Source organism: Pteropus alecto, unplaced genomic scaffold (assembly GCF_000325575.1).
Source record: "Pteropus alecto unplaced genomic scaffold, ASM32557v1 scaffold461, whole genome shotgun sequence".
Lineage (NCBI taxonomy): Eukaryota > Metazoa > Chordata > Mammalia > Chiroptera > Pteropodidae > Pteropus > Pteropus alecto.
The window spans coordinates 1,329,441-1,352,538 of record NW_006431079.1 but is presented as its reverse complement, the minus strand read 5'-3'; the positions used below and the strand labels follow the sequence as shown (position 1 = coordinate 1,352,538).

The window sequence follows — 23,098 nt, the reverse complement described above, 5'->3', positions numbered from 1 at the left end:
GAACATAAGCGCTGCTCCCAACCTGGACCTGTTGCACTCTCAGGATGCTTAAAAAGCCCTGTTACTGGCTTAGAGCAGAAGTTTCTTATTTACGAAAATAAGGCCATCCGCTAGCGGCAGCAGAGATTTTACATCTTTGCTGTTTTCCACAGAAAATGCGGAATTTGTCTGGAGGGCACCATGACTGAGTCTGTAGCCCAGATTAGAACTGTTTTGCACATACCCTTCTCAGGCTCTCATCTGAGCCAGGGCTTTGGAGAGATTAGCGCAGTCTGTGGAGACTGCTTTTTTTTTTTTAAGGCAAGGCTTAGTTGAAGTCAACCCTTAGTTGACTTCACAGATTGCAAGGACCTTGTCAGTTTACAATCCCTTATTTTCTATTTCTTTTACGCCTACAGCACCTGGTCTTCCTAGGTGGTCTCCCATCCAAGTACCAACCAGACCCGACCCTGCTTAGCTTCCAAGATCAGACGGGATCGGGCTTGTTCAGGTGGCATGGCCATAGATTGTGGAAACCTTTTGGATGCCTCCTGTGCAGAATGAGGCAAACAAGAGAAATTTGGGATTGACATTAGCTCAGGAATCCCATTTTCTTTCACTCGAATGCAGGAAGTGAAATGAAAAATTTTTGCCAGATACTTTTTATTTTAACTATTCATTCAATTATCCTGAATCTTGAGCAATTCTTTACTCTCAGCATGATTTTATTTCCTTCAATTTTAGCGGTACCCTGGAAGGAAATGAAACTTCTGCATGGAGAATTGAAGATTCTCTGTACCTCTCAAACCAGGGGAGTTTAGAGCACGAGGGAACAGCTAGTGGTGACCTGCTGCTCTGCAAGGCCTCCTGGAGTTACCAGGAAGTTGAAGTTCCCAATCATCCTAAGGGAACCCATAATCTAAAAGGAGAAGATAGTATGTGCCTAAAACACAAGTCACACGCTGTGACAGCGAAAAGAGAAGGGCCGATAGAAGAGCTTTCCTCAGCAGGGCAGGTTACATAATCTGTGGGGCTCAGTGCAAAAGAAAATGTGGGTCCTCTAGGTCAAGAAGCAGGAAAAATGTGCCCTTAAAGGTACACATAAAGCCAAACAAAAGGACAAATAGTCAAAAAACAAAGACAAATAGTGTATGATTCCACATTTAAAAGGTAGCTTGAGTAGTCAAATGCATATATATTCTACTTCTCATGGTGTTTTTTGTTATTTAATGTCATTCTAAGTAAAGAAAATTAAAGACAAAATTTTAGCATGAATTTTACCCTTCATCTTTATATTACCCAATGCCAGTTTTAAATGAAACTGTCAGAGTATTTAACTTGTATTTCGGATCACTGAAATTATGCCATTGGAATCCTGTGGCTCATCTCAGGAGGAGGGTATCTCCATCTGGCAAACATGAGCCAGGAAAAGGTGGAAGGCAGAAGTGAGGATTCCCTGGGCACAGAGCCTGGAGAAAGCTCTTGAGGGCATGGCCCCTCACAGGTGCCTGGGGAAGCTGCTCTCCTGTGCTTGATAGATTCCCTCATCCCTTCCCGCAACCCACCCCAGCCCACAGCAAACATGCTACGCCCAGGTATCTTCAAAATTCAGAGCTGGGACGTGCTCAGTACCTGAATGGGCAAGAAGCTCGCCCCTCTCAAGACTGCTGAAGCCCACTGCCCACCAGGAGCACTGTGCTAGTGTCAGTCTGGGGCAAGCATGGCCACCACCATGCTCCACTCCACAGGGTGCATGTGCCTGTCACAGACCCTCCTGCACTGGCCCCCAGGCCCCTGCCGAAGACAGAGTGCAGAATCAGCATCAGCAGTTGCAGGGTAAGGACAAGAAGGGGAATGGATGCGAGAACCCATCCAGGGAGGCCACAGCGGGTAGGACTGTGTAAGTCTAGTCTCTAGGCCCTTAGGGCCTGCTCCACTGTTCTATGAGACTTTACTTACAGAACATAGATTCAAAGATAAAATTATTAAGAATTTTAAGACTGCAATTACAGTGCCTTAACTCCCGAGTGCAGGATCCTTCTGAGTACAGGGTCTTTCTGTTCAATAGCACTGGCCACATGTCCATGAAGCCAGCCTTGTTCCTCAGGCAAAAGAAAAGAGGGTACTTGGCTGGAGTATTCTTTGAAAGATCCCCTTATCTCTAAAGGAAACCTAAGTATAGAAAGTGCTTACAGCGGAGGGGGTCGAGGCATCCTTTCTCCACTCTCCATGTGCTCCCTTTTCCTCCTTGACAGCAGACTTCAGCTGTACCCCTTTCCTTTTCACCCTCCCACTCCGTTTGCTGTTGGGGTCTCCTGATACTTGACTGGTCTACAATCTTATCTGAGCCAGGAAATACTGAACCAAAAATTCCTTGGATGATACATGGAATCCAGTCCATTTCAGTACTGACAGCATGATTTCCCAAGTTACTTACCTAGTCCCAAGGCTGTCATCCCTGAAGACACCATGTGAGACTGTCCATTTTGCCCCTGATGGACTGGTGGTGGGGTTGGTGAGTGGGCAGGGAGCAGTGTGGCCCTCTGGGCAGCTGCACCTGTAGAGAATTAAGGAAGCTAAGCCCTTATCTTACTCTGTATGATGCAGACTGTGGGCAATCTACTTTTTCTTTGTAGTGGCCTGGGGGTGTGTCTGGGATAGAGTGGGGATGTTTTTCTTGGACTGAAAGATTTGCCTTGAGCATCGTCTGGACCATATTGCAGTTAGGTTTCCACTGGCTCTATTTGCTAAAGTATATGCTTGTTTCATGAAGTGCCTTTTGGAGGTATTTCAACTCTGGAGGGCTCTTTTCTGCATCCTGCACTGTATAGAAACCTACACCAGCTTTACTAAGCAGCAACCGTCAGCTGGAGCCCTCCCTTGGGAGAAATATGCCCCCTCTCTAGGCTTCTAGGGTCCCATTCCCAGGAAAACAGGTAGGGGACAAACTAGCAGTGCCCTTCTGCCCTTTTCTCTGGTGCCAGTAGGAATATGTTTTGTTTTGTTTTTGAGCCGAGGGATAATCGGGTCCACTGGCACAGTTTGGCACAGTCTAGCACAGCCCCGCACAGCCCATCTGGTAAAGGAGCTGAGACCAGGGACGAACACGCTGGAATCTGAGCTAGGGCACATGGAAGAAGCCCGGGGAGGTCATTGGCTTGGGTTTAGGTCCTGGGACACAGCAAGTCTTCCTGGCCCAGTGGAGGAGCTCCCTGTCAGCAGCTAGGACTGGGACTGGGAGGTGGGAGCACCGCCCTTTCACTTCGTAGATTCTGTTCTTTCTCTATCCCTCCATGCTGGCCCCTTTCTGGGCCTCAGCTGGGAGTTCTGGGTATGTTTAAATGTCTCTGTTAGGAATGAAGACTGGATCTGTGGGTGACTAAGACCTTTTCTAATGTTTTATGTCTATGAAGAGCTTTGAAGGGCAAGCAACCAATCCTCTGCACAACCCTAAAGGGATTCCTATATCAAATGAAGTCATGACCCTTTTTAGTAAGACTTCAGAGAACCTGATCAAAGATATTAAATAAAGCTGCACACTTTTTCCTTTTTACTGTTAAGCTGGAAATGAAAAACAGCCACATTTTAGCTCTCCAGCAAACAAAGATTGGTGAATGACAGTGACTAAGTGATTGTTGCAGGAAAACCCTTCATAACTCCCTCTTTCTTTTGGACCTTGGCAGACCCTATGCTGAATTTCCAACATTAGAGATGGTTTTTCAAGTGCGTAGGTCATGAGGCAATCAGAAACCAAAGCTCATCTTAACAATCTCTGTCACAAATTACATGAGAAGACAGTGATAGCATGGTGAAAAAGCACACTGGACTTGGCAGCCGGAATGGCTGGGTTCTCAAGTCTTTGTCCTGCCTCTTCACAGCTGTATGGTCTGAGTTAGGCATTTAACCTCTTTGGACCCTCAGTTTCCTCTTGTACAAATACGGGGATTGTAAGTCCTATATATCTCACAAAATTGTTACAAGCACATAACAATGTATAGAAAAGTACTCTTCTGTGCCTGATACACAGTGTACTCTCAATATATGCATGTTGGATTATAACTGATTATATTTGTGGTATTTTCTGTAACACTTCCCCCCACCAACATACCAATTTAATAAAACAAATATAAAGGTAACATTTTAAAAATTGCTGTATTCAAAATTAATAATAAACTTTAGGGTAATAAGCTTTAAAACAAAAGTACATAAGAAAAATAAATAATTTACACCAACCCACTAACCTAATTTTCAAAGTAAAGCCATTTCCAATAACAGCACTGCTATATGGGCTCCAGCCGATGGCTGAACTTTGATAGTTCATTATTCTTAAAAAACAGTAACAAAAACCTGAACAGTAAGTAAAGTCTTTAACAAAACCAAAGCACTGGATTTAACTTTTTAATTTTAAGTAACCAAACTTTATAATTTTATACATAATCCAATGTAGTGCTAATGTAATTAGCATTTCAGCTTGAAGAGTTGGTATTTAACAGGGATGGAAAACTATAATGAATAGTCTTCAAACCGTAAGATACAAATAAAAATGAACAAGTATACAGCAGAACAAAAACTGCAGACACTGTACTAAACTTGGGGAAATATCTGAAGGCTTTACATCCTTTATTATCCATGATGGCTTTTGGAATTATGATTGTTTGACATATAGAACCTTTAACATTTTAGATATAGCCTTTATTTTATTTTTTCACAGTAAGTTAAAAATCCATCATAAGACTCCATGAGACTTCACTGGTCTTGCATGAAGACTTTAGGAGTTTGCAATCTGATAAAAGAGTAATGTGAAAATTTACAGTATTGCCCTAATTTCATACTTCCTTGTACACAATGAATCAGTTTGTGAATCTATTCCAAGAGTTATATACACAAAAGTGTCAAGAATAAAATGTTCTCCACTCTTGCATAAAAATGTGTACAGTGTTTTAGGAATGGAAACTTCTCATTTCCTGGGCCCGGGCTTCGTGGATCTCTGCTGCCTAAAAATGAAAGGCTCCTCTTGCTTTATTGCTCCATTGTTCTTAAGGTTAATCATCCAACCCCGGCGTTTCTCCTTGTTGGATCCTGGATGCTATTCTGATGGCTTCTTCCAGAGATGGCTGTTCTCCAAGCTGAAACAGGAACATACACAAACCCACAGTAAAGACGATGCCAAAGGAATAGTATATGCCAGAAATGGAATTTCTCTCTGACACCTGGGCTTGTTAAGATACTACTGCAGATCCAATCAGTGAGAGCACAAAAACAAATTCCTGCAGGGGAGAGTAATGCAGTTTCTTTATTTAGGATTTTGATAAACTTTCACACATGCAAGGGACAAAAGATGCTCATTTTTTCCAATGGAGAGATTCAGAGAGCTTCCTGAGCCTTTAGCTTCTATGTCCATAAACTAAATTAAAACCAATGGCTGGCATTTGCCTGAGTGTGTTCTAACCCTTTTCCGAGTAAATACATGAATGATTTCCCCCGAGGAAAGGTAATCTGCACCCAGCCTTCTAGATTCTCTGCTTGAATACAGTGATTTCCCAGAGAATGGTTTTCTTCTTAGTCTTCTGACATTCCCTACTGTAAAACAGGACTGTGCAGTGATTCTCAGATTTAGGGTCTATGTTTACACTAGGTTCATTTCCAAGGAGTAGCTCTTAAGTGTTTTATAGAATCCTGCCTAATTAGATGTTTATTTTGAGAGTTAAGATAGCTGGCTGGATGCCCATAGGGATATATACCAGAAGCTTTATTTATTTATTTATCTTTTGCTATACAATCCCCTAGAATATGCAAAGATAGTAGAGAACAAAGTGTTTGTTGGTCCCTTTGAATCCACCTCTAACAAAGCAGTTTCGTTAAAGTGACACAAATTATTCTGTGCCCTGCCTCCTGTGAAGGTTCTGCGTAAAGCGCAGTGTACATTGTTGAGAGGTACGAGTAGCGCTGCTGCCAATGGAGGGCTGCTGCCACTGTACTCACCTGAACTGCAATCTGGGTGCCATTGGATGTTGCCACTAAGGTCAGAGGTCTGGTTTCTGTGGTTACTAAGTGATGGCTGTGCTGTTGATGCCCCATTTCTGATGATGCAGTATGGAATGCTGCCAAGTCCTGAGCCACAATTGCAACCTTAAACAAAAAATACGCAGAAGAATTAAAACTATGGTTTAAATAGGTTAAAATTCATTTAATGAAAAAGATCTTCTTCAAAAGGAAAAACACCCTTCTGATTGTAGACTTGTAGAAGCCTAAAGCTGGAAGAGACTTTTTAAGTTGTCTACTCTGGACTACTCTTTTTTATTTGAGGAAGTTGAAGCTCAGAAAGAAGAGGTTTGTCTAAGGTTATGAAGTGAGCCAATGGCATGACAGGGTAGAGGACACTGGAGAAGTAAATCCACTATACTAGGCTCTGTTAACCAGGGGACATGTGACTCTGCCTAGATTCTATTAACCCTAAGTGGCTGCTTAGTAAGTTACACATGTGGACTAATTCACATCTCAAATGTCTGTTAATTCCCAAGTTTGGAGCAGTGGTAGAGAATATACTATTTTCTCCTGTTTATCTTTTGCATTTAAAATTAGATTTCCATTTAACTAGGAAAACTGAAAAGACCATTAGCATTACTGACAAATAGCAACATATCTAATTATATTAATTTCCTTTTTAGATTCTGTAGCATCTTGCCATCTTGTTCCTGAAGTGTCTAGCCAGAGTGGTTAAAAGTGTTTTTGTGGCTCTTAAACCACAATGTAGTTTTTTCTATGTAGAGAACATAGAAAATGGCATCAATTACTTCTGTTAATATGATATTCTAAAATTTCATTTGGCCAAACTCAGAGGAAGAATAGGTTAAAAACAAAAATTTCTATTTTACTTGATCATTAATTCACTAAAAGTGCTAGATTTTTTAAGTTAATAGATATTCATCTTGGATAAATCCCAGTAATGTTCCATAATCTAATAACAGAGAGCAGCCCAGCAAGAGCAGAGTAGCTGATCCCTTCTGCAGGTAACAATCACAAACTGTGGACAAAAATGTGAAAAAGCAACTATCTGAAGCGATTGGAGGATGAGAAAAAGCAGGCAGAAACTGTAGAGGATTCTCGAAGGAAGGGAACCATACTGGGTCACATCTATTTTTAAATAGGTTTTTCACTGAGGGTACTCTCCAGTCTGAGCAGCACAGGGCAACTTAAGGTATCAGATAATGGAGTCTAGGGCTGCCAGAATGGCTATATATTGAGAGGAATATTTTAGAAGAAAACCAGAGGTCTGTGTGTGTGTGTGGGGGGGTGTGGGTGTGGAATGGGGGGAGGTCTCCCAACTCTGTGTATAAATGCTACTCAATTCTTTAAGACCCAAGAACTGCAAACGTGTGGAGGAGGTTCCAGTAAATCTGGTAGAAAGCAGCAGCTGGAAGGCTGAAAAGCTGTGAAGAAATTTTAGTGACACTCTCCACAGGAGACAGAATTTAAGAGTTTCAATCACCAAGTTAGAGGGGCTGTACTATGCTAAAGCATACCCTTCAGATAACTCATAGGTGGAGTCTGAATACCCCAAGTGGATAGTCAACATCTGCCCAATGGCCTACAGTTACAGTCAAAAGGCTCATGGCAGCGGCTGGTCCTCAAGTGAAACCCGTAACTCTGTTGTGATCCCTCTTTGCTGGAAGCTGCCTGATTTCATTCTAGCCCTCAAAGTTTTCTCTCTTGAGAATTTTCCTAACCCATAGGCTACAGATAAGCTGCATAAGAATGTTTGCTTTAGGGTTGCTATCTTTCCAGACCTGCAACTATAACTAATACAAGGTGTGTTTATCCAAGCTGGGCTATAAATCCATCCAGGAATCCTAGAGCCATAGAAATGGCTGCAAACAGATTAGGTGGGACCATTCCATATGACAACATGAAAGCTCCTGTTTGGGGGATATATATATATATATATACATACATACATACATACATACATATATATACACATATATATGTATATATATATGTATGTATGTATACATATATATGTATGTATGTATGTGCGTGCGCATGCACACACATTTATACATTTATTTTTTGGCATAAGGTATAGTTAGCAAACGATAAATATGTCTGCATCATAGGTATTCTGTTGAGTTTTAATGGTTACATACATCTGTGAAACCATCACTTGAAACAGTACATCACTTGATATAGTACAAATCCTTCATAGTCCATGCTGTCAATTTCCTACCCCCAGCCAAACAGCACTTTCTGATTTCTATTGCATGGATTCATTTCGTCTGTTCTTGGATTTCATATAAGTGGAATCATACAGTGTGTAATCTAGTAGAATTTCTGGATCATAGGGTAGAGGTATGTTTTAACTTTATAAGAAATTGCTTAATAGTTCTCCAAAGTGTTTGTATCATTCTGCACTTTCACTAGTGTATATGAATGTTCTAGTTGCTCCACATCTTCGCCAACATTTGGTTTTGTTAGTCTTTCTTATTTCAGTCATTTTCCTGTGTCTGAAATGGCATTTCACTCTGATTTTAATTTGTGTTTTTTTGGTGACTAAAGATATTAAGCACTTTTTTGTGTTGCCATTCCTATATCTTCTTTTGTGAGGGGTCTGTTCAAATGAGCAATCAAATGATTTGCTCACTTAAATTTTTTAAAAAATTTTACTCATTTGTGTTGGTCTGTTCATCTTTTAATTATTGATGTGTGGATGTTATATATTCTCAATACAAGTTCACTGTCATATATACTGTGAATATATTTTTCTCATTTTGGGGCTTATCTTTTTTCTTTTTTGCCATATGTCTTTATCTAATCATTTTTCTTAACAGCATCTTTTGGTGAGCAGAATTTTGATGAAGTCCAATTTATCAGTTTTTACTGTGATGGTCTTGACTCTGTAAATTAATATAGGAAGAATGAGAGCTACTAATTTTGACAAACTCACTCACTGAACAGGGTAAGGTAGCTGCAGTGAAGCTTAACATTGCCTTCAGTATAGTACATGTACAGTTTTTAAATGTATTAATATTATTTATTTTAAGGGAAATGAAAAATTAAGACTATAAGGAGATAGATCAGATTGGCAAAGATCTAAAAGTTTGAAACCACTATGTTAACTATGCAGAGAGGAAGACACACTCTCAAACGCAGGTGGAAATGTAGATTGGCACAATCCTAGAAGGGAAGTTTGGCAACATTTATCACAATTACAAACGTATATATCTTTTCACCCAGCAATTCCACTCTAGGGATTTACCTAGCAGATAGACACATACACATACAAAATCATATGTACATATTTGGTAAAAAATTGAGACTCAGAGGGATATGTAGCTAAAAAGCTGTAACACTAGGATTCAGTCCGAAGTTTGTGTGCTTAACTGCTCTAACACATTGTGCATCTATTAACAGTTTTGACACTGATATGTTTTGACTGATATAAAAGAAAAAAAACAATTACCTGCTGCCCTTCTGTACCCTCAGCAGTTACCATAGCAACAGAGTGTGTTCTTTTTTTATGACTGCATCATGAGCAGGGACTGTGATGGGTGTGCCATCCTGTGTTACCATTGTGATAGTATTACCAATGGCTTGCATGTCAGCTTGAGATATGTTGACCTGAAATACAATGCATTTTACATGTCAGTTAACGTTTCTTGTTATATTTGGCAATCTTTATTAAGGCCTAGGCCTAATCCTTGTATATATCTACTCTATGGGAGCAAATAAACATTTTATAATGGAATAAACTCTTTTAGAAAGAGGTCATCTGAAAAATTGAGTATTTCTTAAATGCATTTCCTCCTCTCCATCTCTACTGCCAATTTAGACCTTATTTTTCTCTCATCTGACTTTCTGCAATAATACAACTTCTTTCCAGATATCGAGTCTAACCTTCCCTAACCATCCTCAACCTTGACACTTTTCTAAAACAAACAAATTTCATTATGCTCTCTGCTTAAATCCCTGTGACTCCCCATCACTACAGTTCAGATTTCTTACGTGGCATTCATGACCTTTCACAACTGGCCTTTCATAGCTTCTCCAGCATCTTCCACTACTTCCAAATCAGCATCTGGCATTCCAGTCACAACTAACCATTTGCAGTCTCAGAGAGTGTCATATTCTGTTACATGTTCCTACCTTTGCCCTGCTCTTCAATTTCTGCCTGGTGAATTCATGAAAATTTTTCAAGATCTAACTGAATGGCCATTCTCTGTAAAGGCCTCCAAGATTCCTTCAGGAATAATCATTTACTCCTTCCTCTAGACTGCTACAGCACTTTACATATCCCTCAGTCACATACCCATTATTATAAGAAATTATCGTTCATTTTAGGAATGTCTCTCTCCAATTAGACTACATACCCCACACTGTCTACCAAAATGACTAGCACTGAGTAGATGTTCGATAATTAGATGTTTGATAAATGTTTATTGTTTAATTAACCAGAGGAATAGAAAAGAAACCTCATTCCAGAAGGAAACGGGAAGGCTACATCCAGAGAAAATATAACATTGAGGTGGAGAAAATAGCTGTTTTGGAACACATGAAGAAGGACAAGACTCATTCTCCATGGTCAGAGAGGAGCCACGAGTGAATGATACAGACATAGGTTCTAGTGTGATAAACACTAGAATCCAAAAATGAAACAGTCTGCTTCTTTATAAAGAAACTGCCTCATCTTTTGGGGGGTCATTTTGGAGAGAATTCTTCCAGTATAGGGAGCGAGGGAGGTTAGATCAAATAATCTCCAGAGGGAGCGAGGGAGGTTAGATCAAATAACCTCCAGAGGGCCTCTATCTGTGATGATATAATTCAAGAAAAAGTCTTAGGGTCAACGCTGAATTAAAACTTGGTTAGTAAATATGTTTAATTTTGCATGTCAATCAGTGGACAAAGAGTACTGTGTGGAATTAGTGATGTCAAGTGAAGGGGAGAAAGATGAATGGAATGGTACATGAGCTTTGTATTTTCCAATCTGAGTATGTTCTGCCTCCTAGCTAACATCAGCATCTTAACAGTTATCAACACAAAGGGTAGGTTAATCATGAGAGGTAAAGCTCTGAGATGGGTAAGGAGAGAGTTCTCCAGGGAAACGGCAAATATAGGAGGATAAAGAATCCCTATGCCTATTTCTACCAGGTGCTAAGACAACTTTAGCAGGAGCTTAAAAATGAAATCGTGTCTGCATTATTTTAGGCTAGTGGCATCTAAAAAGCGATATTGGAGAACCACCATTACACTGCCTTTCCTGGGAAAATCAAGATACCTGTTCTATTAATTCTGCAAAGCTAGTTGAGTGACTCCCAAGTGAACTCCCTGATTCTGGGTAGGGAGAGCTGCATTTTGGAAATTTTACAGGTTGGCCATCATTGACTTCCCAGGATCTTTTAATGATGCCACCATCACTCAGCTAAGGCTCTGCTGATTTCTCAATATCACCTCCTGGATCTAATCAGGCACCAAATCCTATCCCTTTTTTGAATTGTATTTCACATGGATCTGTCACTTTTCAAGCCTCAACTTCACTGCGGTTCTGACCTTATCACCTTACTTCTGAACTATACCAGTAACATCCTCCGAGGGTCACAAACCTTCTCTCTCTACTACTGATCTCCTTGCATGCAGACTTTTTTAGGCTACTGAAAAACCTTCAGGAGAGGTAGCACTGCCTACAAGCTGAAGACCAAATTTTATGCCTGATATTTGAGGATTTCCTCAACTGGGACCCAACCTGGCTTTCAAGCCCGAGTTCAGAGAAATATATATGATTTAACTTGTTTGGCTTTTGGTGGCTACTTACATGCTGAGTCCCATCCTGGGATATGAGTGTAACTTGTTGACTCAACCCAGACTGGGTTACTGTGGCCACTTGTGTAGACACAACATCATCTCCTTCTACACCTGTAACATATGTGATCTGGGACCCTTTAAGAATATCTTCGCTCTGACCTGTTAAGAACAAATGAATCATTTATTTGACCAACCAAGATATTTAGAAAGTGGAAGATATTTTATTTTATTTATTTTTTAAAAATAACTTTATTTTTATTTATTTATTTAAAAAAAATTTTTCCCCCTCTTTAATCTCACCACCCCCTTCCACCCCGACCTATGGATGTTGCTGTTTTCCTTAAGAACTGGATCTCTGAAGGTGGGGTGTCTCCTCCCACATGCTCGTGGCATGCACCTGGGGCCTAGCACCCCCATTTTTTAAAGATATTTTAAATATTATAAAGGAGTATATACAAATTAAAGTACATATTAGATATATTAGAATATGTAATATATTCTAAATAATGAAAATGGCTTCCAGCACCTCCTTCTAATTCCTCTACCTCCATTTTTGCAAAGCCAAACCAAATCATAGCAGACCAAACCAAATCTTTCCACATCAAAGTTAAGTGTTCTAATTTTGGGAGACCTCTCTTATTCTCTTAGTTGGAATAATTATTGATACTGTGCATGTATGTTGGGGAAGAAAGAGGGGGGAACTGTACAAGAAGACTGATTGGCAAACAACCCTTCCAATATGGTAAGTATGCATTAAGTTCTTGCAGTCACTTAAGAAGCTGTTAAAAATGATATGACAGTCTTCAAAGACGTTAATCACAAATCCAGAATGGTGTGTAAATACAGCCTAAGAATACCAAGTTACTTACTCTTTAACACAAATGATTGATTGCAAGTCATCAGTACATAATGACATCACTGTGTAAAGACAATGTAATGGCATGTTATCTGAGATAAGGTTAATCATTGAATAAGTGATAGAACAGGAACCATCATCTACTTCTTTACTTTATAAAGACCTAGCATGTAAATAGCATTTCAATAATCTATTACTGCTATACTTGACAACCAAGAGGATTACTGATCCTTCTCTTCTAGCACTTTCCACTTCCCATGAAGGCAAGAGGGTAAATATATATTTTTTTCCTTTAAAGAAGGACTTAATATGCTAACTTAAGAGTACTTCTCAAAGTTTGACGCATACACTCATATGACTCTAGTCATACTTGTGACTATCTCCATGGTAGTCATTCCTTCATTTTTTCTTGTCCTATTCCATAGCTGTTTATATACCATTATTCCAATAGGTTACAAAACCTAGGGGATCATATGAGAGAAAAGGAACACAAATCCATCCTTATTCTTGGAAAAACGATCTTAGTTGTTTTTTTTTTTAACAGAATGTATATTATAGACTATTTTCTTGAAACAAGAAATTCTGACAATCTGAAATATCAACATTTAATGAAGAGTGAGGAAGCTTAAAAAAAAAAGGAGGTGTCTTAAAACCTAAGTTTCACTTCATTAAAGCCTGATTTCTAACTGCAAGGATTTAGCAGTTGTAATTTTGAACCATGCACACTTACAGTGCTTTGGCTAGAAAATAATATGGCGTTCAATACTGAAGGAATAGTTATTTTCTTACTATCACACGAGAAATCTGAAAAGACAAATTAAAACTACAGAGAATCATTTGAGCAGGTAGTGAGCTGTTCTTTCCCTTATTTTCCACCCATTTTCTTCACAAAAATGTTTTCAGTACTTCAATCTCTGCTGTTAAGAATGGGAAAATATACTTTTTAAAAAATTTTAAAATTTACTTCATTTAGGAGGTACTAAATGAAACAGTAAGACAACCTATAACTTCTTTTTTTTCTTTTTTTGGTTTTAGAAAAATCCACTTCATTTTGCCTATTTAACCTCTGCTGAGTTATTTAACAGAAATCGTAGAATGTAGTTCTCTGAACTATTTTTTCGAGAGTTTATTCTTATTGAAATGAATGTTTTTGTCTCCTACAACACTAGCTAATAGCACATGAATTAACTAAGATTAAACTGAGAGTGCTTTGTGCTCTTAACACACGCAATAGTCTAGCTGCCCCTGCCTCATTGCTAGCCTTTCTTACTACCTTCTCAGGGAGAAGCGCCACACTGGCCAGACTTCTTTCAGTCTCTCTAATTCACTTTGCTCTCTCCAACCTCAGGACTTTTTGCACATGCCATTTCTTCCATTTGGAATGTTCTCTTGCCTTTGCTCCCTGTTTCCTCCCTCCCCAAGCCTTGCCTCTCCCCCAATTCACCTTCTAGATCTCTCCAAAACTCACTTCCTCAGGGAAGCTTTCTCTGATCATTTAGACTAAGTTCCCTTCTCATACAATCCAGAGCATGAAGTACCTTTCCTTGATAACACTTAACACAGTAATAAATTTTTTATGTTTGTAGGATTATTTGAATGATACTTTACAATTTGAGAAAATACTATTAATCTTAAGTTATGTTCATTACTATTGATAAGACAAAACCCTCACCTGGGGGAGGCTCAAAGAAGGCTTCCTGCTCTTCCTCGATGGGCTCCGTGTCATTGTGGGCTGTCCGTTTGTGCATAGCCAGCGTGGAGATCTGTTTGTACGTCTTCCCACAGTGGTTACAGTTGTATGGTTTGGAGTGAGTGTGAACAACATGATGTTTGTACAAACTGGAATATTCTGTAAACCTTTTATCACACCCAGGGACTGTACAAACATATGGCTTTTCCCCTAAGTAAAGAATAGCACCAAAAAAAAAAAAAAATCAGCTCTTACATATGAAGGCATAATCATTCTATACTTCCCTGGGAGTTAAAAAAGAAAAGGCCTATAATGGCAAAAATAAGTAGTCACCAAATCCTTTTCCATCCTGTCATGAGGCAGCACAGAAGAAAAGACTCCCTAACAACTGTTCTGACTTGGCTAAAAAGGTAGTCTGCATCCTGAGTGTTGTCCTGTGTCTGAATACCACTTTCCCCTTAATTTCAAGGGATGAGAAAATTAAGGATGAAGATGGTGCCCAGTTTAACTCTAAGCTTTGATGAAACTACAATTTATTGTTACTTATTACTAGATAATCTAGGCATGATTAATGATATTACACTAATGACAATAATAAATGCAATTATTACTATAACTAATTCAATTTACTCTAAGGATTTGATAAGAATAATAAAAAAGGATTTTCTAAAAAGCCTATATAGTTTGGACACTTTAGTAAATCTAAAAAAAAAACACGTTTTCTATTAACTTCACTCTTACATCCATTCAAAAGCTATTGAATATTCACTAAAAATAACTAGGCAATACAAAAGGAAGTAAAAACTATAAATCTTTTTCCATGAAACAATTTGAGAACAATATAGGTAATACAACTATTTTTAGAAAATAATAGAAAATTTCAAACATTCACAAAAGTATAGAGAAACAGTGTAATAAACCCCCATGTACCAATCACCCAGCTTTAACTATCAATTCATGGCCAATACTGTTTCATTTACTCGCTACATATTTCCTCCATTCTTCCTACCCTGGATTATTCTGAAATAGCTCCATATAGCATTCCATTGCATCTGTAAGTAGTTCAGACTGCATATCTGAAGGATGGATCTCTTTTTAAAAAAATTAACAATAATTACTTAATATCACAAAGTATCTAGACAGTATTAACATGTAGTGGTGGGGGAAATCTAAAACTGAAAGCAAACTGGAACAAATCAACCTAATTGTGGTTTAAATGAATACTTTTAATCACACTGAAGGGGCTGAGGTTGTGGGGGAGAAAGAATAAACTAATTAAAGTAACTCATACACACAGTATTTGACTAACATGCTTAGTCTTGGACTAGGTTGTAGGGTGGGGTTAGGGACTGCAAACAAATCTTCTCTTTTTAGTAGTTTATTGTAGTGGTATGGGCAAAGTGATGCTGAAACAATTTTAGATGTAATAAAAGATTGAGCAAATAAGTAAATGTGTCAATGCTGTTGGAAGCCAGAGGTCTTGCTGTGGAAGAAGCGATATACGAACATGAAATAAAGGAAGAAGAAAAAGAGCTCTCTCGGATGAATTGCATTGGAGGTATTGGTATGAACTCATATAATTTCTAAAATGTGCATATGCATGTGTGTAGACATATGCATGTTCTACTTTATTCTCATTTTACAGCTTCTTTGGTAATTACATCTTTTCCCATAATCGTAATAGTTCTAAATAGTAAAACCACCCACAAATAGTAAAAAAATCTCATACTAATGTAATCTGTAATATAAGTTTTGGACATAAAGTAATTGGAAATTGCCTCTGGTCTTCTGCCCAGTCCCCATTCTCAAAGCAGGGCAGGTTAGAGTTCTTACCTTGGTGGATGGTTATGGGGGAGGGTGTGATGAAGGCATAAGACTGCCAGGGAAATGGGCAATTACAACTCAGGAAATCAGCTCTATTCATATTTAGGCTGGAGCACAAACTACCACTAGGTGGCACCAAACCACAATCAAGGCGTAAATGGACTTAAATTTTACTTCTGAGCTCCCTACTAGCTAGCTGCATAGCCTCAACTGGGTCATCTGATCAACTTTGTAAGAATGGCCTCCATTAATCTTTACACTCCACTTATAGCATAATGTGGGCATTTACTGTTTCATATACTTGATGACCATTAGCTAATCCTTTCTTCCAGCCCAGAAGTACCTCTTGAGTCAGACTAACATTTCTAACTACCTACTGGATCCCTCTACTTTGGTGATTCTCAATCACATATGCATGTAAAAGACCTGCTGAGTTTTTTAATATATACTGATACCTGAGCCTCACCCTAGTAAAATTATGTTAGAATTTTTGCACACAGAATTTTGGGCAGTCAGACTATTTTTAAAAGGCGAATCCAATGTGCATCCGTGTGTGAGATCATTGCTCTACCTGAATGTTCCAAAATCGTAATGGCCAAACTTGATGAAATATCTTAAAGATATAGAAGGAATGCAAATTATATTAGCAAAATATAATTCCTCTAATCTACAGCCACTTTTCTAGGCCTCTTAGGTTTTCATAGGCTTTTTCACTTTCTTAGAAAACACAGTAACTAATCATGTAGAGAAGATGATAGCCATAATACACATTTGTAAGCATAAGATATGATTGTATCAGAAATATGACTTCAGTGGTTTTCAAATTGGATCATAAATTTTGAGCAAAAGTTTTACAAATTATTATAGTAAATATATAGATGGTAAGAGTTCAAGTGTGAGTGATATCCTGAGACCTATATATTCCAAACCAACATCTGTCTTCCTTTTTCAACTTGCTCTTCCCCATGTTAGCATCATACAAACTCTAGCATTCATGCAAGCTAGAATGACAGTTTCTTTTTTAGGTGAGGCAACCCTTGGTTGACTTCACAGATTGCAAGGACCTTGTCAGCTTACAATCCCTTATTTTTTATTTCTTTTACACCTACAGCACCTGGTCTTCCTAGGTAGTCTCCCATCTAAGTACTAACCAGACCCGACCCTGCTTAGCTTCCGAGATCAGATGGGATCGGGCTTGTTCAGGGTGGCATGGCCGTAGATGACAGGTTCTTTTTTATTCTTCATGACTAACTTCGTCACCAAGTCCCTTGCCAATACTTCTTCAATGTCTTTCATTTGTATTCTTCTCCACCTCACTTTGAACATCCTAAAAACCCTTGATTAGTCTCCTTGTTTATGGTCTTACCTCCCTTTAATTTCTTTTTATACTATTGACTGAATGATTTTTTTTAAAAAAAGCAAATTTTCTTTAAATTCTCTTAAGGCTTCCCCTCTGCCCAGAACAGTATTCAAATTTGTTAATGTACCCTTTTCAAAGAAAAGAGATTGTTGAAGATCCCTGAAAATATTTACACAAATATTTACAGACCTCTCCCCGAGGTCTGTGGGATGCAGACATTTCTGTAAAAATGTCTTTTAATTTTGAATTATCACAAATTTCTCTTAATACCAATAATGAAAATATTTAAAAATATTTAACAACATTTAAAAAATGCACATTCTGCCTTACCCTGCCATTCCATTCACCTTTCTATTCTCCCCCCCGCCCCCGCCCAAAACACATCCACAAAATGGAGCATAAAAATTAAAAGTTTTTGTGCTACAATTGGCACCATCAAGAAAGTGAAGACAACCCAGAGGATGGGAGAAAATACTTGTAAATTATATATCAGACTTATACCCAGAAAATAATAAATAATCCTTACAACTCAATAATAAAGACAACCCAACTAAAAAAAAACAAACGAACAAACCAAAGGCGCTGAATAGACTTTTCAAGTTACAAATTGCCAATAAACACATAAAAGGGATGCTCAACATAAGCACATTAGGAAAATGCAAATCAAAAGCACAATGAGAAAACTATCACTTCACTTACAGTAGAATGACTATAATCAGAAAGACATATAATAACAACTGTTAGCTAGGATATGGAGAAACTGGAACCCTCATACATTGTTGGTGAGATTGTAATATGGTACAGAAACTTTGGAAAACAATTTGGATGGTGCTCAAAATAGTAAACACAGAGTTACCATATGATGTAGCAATTCTACTTGTAGGTATATACCCAAGAGCAAAGAAAACATCTCAACACAAAAATTTGTACATGAATGCTCAGAGTATTATTCATAATAGCCAAAAAGTGAAAACACCTAGTGAAATGAAAAAATAAAATATGATAAATTCACATAATGGAATACTGTTCAGTAATTAAAAAGGAAAGTACTAATATCTGCTATGACATGACTGGACCTCAAAAACATTTTGCTGAGAAAGAAGTCAGATGAAAAACACCATATATTATATTATTCCATCTATATAAAATGTCCAGAATGGACAAATCCATAGAGACAGAAAGTAGATTAGTGACTGCTTACGGCTAGGGGGTGGGAGTGGGAGAAGACTGCTAATGACTATGGAGTTTCCTTTAGGTGAGATGAAAGTATTCTAAAATTAAATTGTAGTTATGGCTGTACAACAGTGTGAATATACTAAAAAGCACTGAATCGTATATTTTAAATGGATGAATTTTATAGTATATGAATTATATCTCAAAAAGCTGTTCCTAAAAAAAGAATCTATCCATAGACCACCCCTCCCACTCTGCCCATCACCACAAAACCCAGTTTAAGAAAGGCCTTTACCATGACAACACAACACACAAGGCCCCTGCACACCTCTCTGACCTCACTGTGTACTACTCTCTACTCTCCGGTCATTTGGAACCACCCAGTGTTCTCCAAATAAGTCACGCTTTTTCCTATCTTTGTGCCTTTACCCATGACATTTCCCCTGCCAGGAATACCTTCCCTTTACCTAGCAAACTTTAGGGCTCAGTCTAAAAGTCAAATTCCCCTGTAAAGTCTTCTGTGAATGCTTCTCCCACAAAGCTGGCTGCTCCCCTCCCTACTCCCACAGCATTTTGTTCACGTAAATGGGAGACATTCTACAGCAATTATATGTCTACTATCTCTCTTCAACTCAACTGCCCCTCACAATGTCTTATCTGTCTTTGCATCTGATGCCTGACAGGGCAAAACACAGAAGATGCTCAATAACTGTTTCTGAATAAATGAATATATAAATGCTAAGGTGAAGTTTTTTTAAAGTTGCTTAATCTCTTTCCACCAAGTGGTAGGAAGGAGGAAAGAGATTACTTGAGAATGGTTTATGAAAGAGGCAGGACTTAAACTAAGCCTTGACAGTTAAATGACCAAGAAATCACAGACTGTTACCTGTATGTATCCTCACATGGTTTTTATAATTGGTTGCACTGGCAAATGCCCTCCCACATCCTGGTTCTGTGCAGTAATAAGGTCTTTCTCCTGTGTGTGTCCTAACATGCACTTTTCTGATATTTGATGTTGTAAAAGACCGACCGCAGCCTTCATAGGGACATTTAAAGGGCCTTTCTCCTGAAAATACAAAAAGGAATAAATTAAATGGTGCAAAAATACATAGAAAACTGAAATGTCTTATCCTTCGATTCTGCTTAGGATCATGCTCAGGACTCTAGCCTTCTTGCATTTGAGCTTCCCCTTCAATTTTTTTCTCCCTGTAAACAGCATCTTCTACTCGAAACTTAAATTTAAATAGGAAAACCTGAATAGTATTCAAAATTCATCAATGATTACATGACTCTCCAAGACAGAATCATCCAGATGGGTGTATTAAAAAATAAGCTGAGAAAAGCAAAGAAAGAAATATCATAAAGAAATATAAAAGAAAAATTGAGTAAAAAGTAGGACTAAGTTAGAATAACTCTAGAATTCCCTAAAAGCTTATCTCCTAGTTTATTCTATTAATATCTTGAAGAAAATAATTTTTGGTCTTTTTGAAATCTAGAGTCTAGCATATAATATTCATCAAAAATACTTGCTGAATATATTACTATTCTCATACTCTAATCTTATAAAAAAGTCTATTCTGCCAATTATATTCCTTTTCTTCATCTTTGCTTTATTCAACCCCAGAACTCAAAGGGCCTTTAAACTGTCAAGCAGAAAAGAGCCTTTGCTTTTGATTCTCCTGTGCCCTATTCTCGAATGAGCTCAAATTAAGCAAACAACTTCTGGGACAGGAAAGAAGACCTCTCTCTCCCTCAATGCATGTGTGTAGATATAGATATTTATCTCTATATATTTTTCTTTTGTTAAGTGAAATTATGATTTACCTATTGGTGGAAACCATTCCAAAAGATTTCTGCCCTCAAGTATGAAATCATTTAAAAAGGAGCAGGAATCTTTGATCCTTTCTATAATGAGTTTTGTTCAGTATGTTAACATAAGGAGAACAAAGAGTTTACCTTGGGTAAATTCCTTCCCTCTCTGGATCCAGATGACCTGTAATGTTTTCTCAGCTCTGACATGCTATGATAAGAAAGACATCTAGCATTCTAGTAATTTTCATTGTGCTATATATATTAGTCCCCTGACTCTGTAGCATCTTGCTTTGTTTTTGCACTGAAATCACTTGTGTTTATAATAGAAGTCTCTGAAGCCCCTTACTCAATCCAACATTATACAAATGAAAATATGATTTAAAACCACTTAAATATGTTGGTTGCTGAATGAGTACTATCAAAGGAAGCACAATTAAGATGTCCTGACCAAATATTAATGGAACTAGATTATGGTTTTATGTAACTTATACAAAAGTTGGCATTATACAGCAAATCCAAATAAGTGTAAATTAAATAGAAGCAGAGACCTAGAGCTTTGTTCCTGAACATTTATAAAGTAAAGCCAATTTTGGATCATATTTGAACTAAAAGTTAAACTTTAATGACTGGAAGAATCTTTAAAGAAATCTACTAAACTATTTCAGAATGCTCAGAAGTATTTGGGGACAAACTTATCATACTATATTTAAAACACCTGCAGTAAAATCTCAAACAAAATTATCTTATAGTCAACAGCTTATAACAGCATCTCTTATCAACTGTTTCTGGAATTCTTCCAGCTCTGATTCAAAGCAAATAAATACCTTTATAACATCAATTCCACAAATAATCAAATACTAGAAAGGGAGGTAAGAAGTAGGAAGGGAGGTAAGAACGAAGTACCCTTTAGGAAAAGGAGAGAAAGAAAGTTAAAAGGGAGGAGAGATGATCACAAGGAAGTAACAAGCTTTTCTTTCTTTGAGGCTGTTAGGGGTTCAAAACTTTCTTTAGCAGCAACTTAATGCATGAGAAACAATACTAAATTGAGAAGGAACTGGGTGCCTGTCTCAGTTGGGCTATTAAATAGATGTGTAACCCTAGGTAAATAAGCCTGTTGCGCAGATAACTCCTAAAAACTGAGAGGACTAGTGGTCTACAGCCATTCATTGTTAATTTTGTGGGGGGACATAAACCCCTTTGAGACACTAATAAAGTTATGGGCCCTGATCTTGGAAAACAGCATACATGTGCAAATGGCAAACTGCATGGAATTTCAGGAGTTCAAGAGAAGCCCTTGACAATGAATCCCTGAAATTCTTCCCGAGATTCCTTCCCCAAGTCTCCTCCCTCCCTGCAGGTAAGGACCCCTGACCTCAATAAGATATTTGTTCACACCAGTACCTGTATGAGTCCTGATATGTTTCTGTAGATCTCCTGAAGTTTTGAAAGATTTAGTACAATTGTCTTCTGAACACCGATATGGCTTTTCTCCTGTATGAGTTCTGAAATGACTTTTTAATCCATAACCTTCAAGAAAAATTTAAAAGAAATTTCATTACACAAGACCCCTCTAAGCATGCTTACTGAGATTAAGCTACTAAAAAATATAGTAAACACCAAAGATATGACACTAGGCAAATACACAATAGAAGAACTCTTAAAAATGTACAAGAGTATTACAGCTCAGGTCTGTCATGCTGAAAATTCGACAGTTTCATCTCTGTCTAGAAGAGGTTGTGTGTATTTCCTTTTATAAAGTTTCCCAATCTTATTGATGTTCACAACTCAATCTAAAAGCCTGAAGTGGAATCAAGACATGGAACGAGGAATAGCGTAGCAGTCAGGAGGTCTGGCACTGGTCCTGGTCCTGCTGGATATGTCCCTGGGCAGGCCCTGTCCCATTGTTAAGTCCCAGTTCCCCAAGGTCTGTCCTAATGTTAAATTCAGTGTCAATTTTTAATGGTTGGCTTTCATTTTTCCTGGTAAAAGGAAGCAGGGTGTGGAGTGAAACACGGAACAGAGTAGGCAGAAACAACAGCCTGAGGAGAAAACTGAGAAGAGAGAAGAGAGTAAACAGGACAAGAGGTAGCTAAGGGATAGACTGAAAAACTGGTCATTGTATCTCTGCTAATTCAAACAAAGGCAAAGGGTCAGTTCCAGCCTCTGGCCTGTCTCTGCTTGACTGCTAAGTGGAACCAAGAAACAAAGAAAATTCACTGCTTTTACCTGTTGCAAATGCTTTCCCACAGCCTGAGTGTTCACACTGATAAGGCCGGTCTCCTGTGTGTGACCTCTCATGGACCTGTTATTAAAACGCAGGCATGATTCTATTTCTTTTAGGCATTCCTCAGGTAGATGGTCTCAACATAGACCTTTTTTTTTTCACTACTGAATTATTTTGTTGCTTGCACGTTATTTTTGATAATATACGAAAGGTAACTTTTCTTTTTCTCAGAAACTATAGCCCAATGTAGACCAAAATGTTTTATTTAAGAAGTACTCATTTTAAATAAGGAACAGGAATCCTGGAGGTTTTGAGGTTTTCTCAAGTGGTCTAAAGTGTATGGGGCACATACATGGTGAGAGCTAGGAGCAGAGCATAAGGAGA

At 38.1% G+C, this 23,098-nt stretch overlaps 1 protein-coding gene, 1 non-coding gene and 1 pseudogene across 2 annotated transcripts in view; all 3 read right to left on the bottom strand.

Annotated features, from left to right (window-relative positions):
• Positions 1–389: 389 nt before the first annotated feature.
• Positions 390–507, bottom strand: LOC112469596 (annotated as a pseudogene).
• Positions 508–4,363: 3,856 nt separating this feature from the next.
• The window catches only part of ZNF143 (zinc finger protein 143), a 39,658-nt gene continuing 20,923 nt past the window's right edge, over positions 4,364–23,098 (bottom strand). The window contains 9 exon segments of the mRNA XM_006905627.3: positions 4,364–5,105; positions 5,962–6,108; positions 9,440–9,489; positions 9,492–9,597; positions 11,786–11,934; positions 14,304–14,531; positions 19,565–19,744; positions 21,892–22,017; positions 22,717–22,792. Coding sequence (XP_006905689.1) covers positions 5,022–5,105; positions 5,962–6,108; positions 9,440–9,489; positions 9,492–9,597; positions 11,786–11,934; positions 14,304–14,531; positions 19,565–19,744; positions 21,892–22,017; positions 22,717–22,792 — 1,146 coding nt within the window. The 3' untranslated portion in view covers positions 4,364–5,021.
• On the bottom strand, positions 17,248–17,366 carry LOC112469610. The gene has a single exon (XR_003042711.1). It is a non-coding gene; the product is annotated as a 5S ribosomal RNA (ribosomal RNA).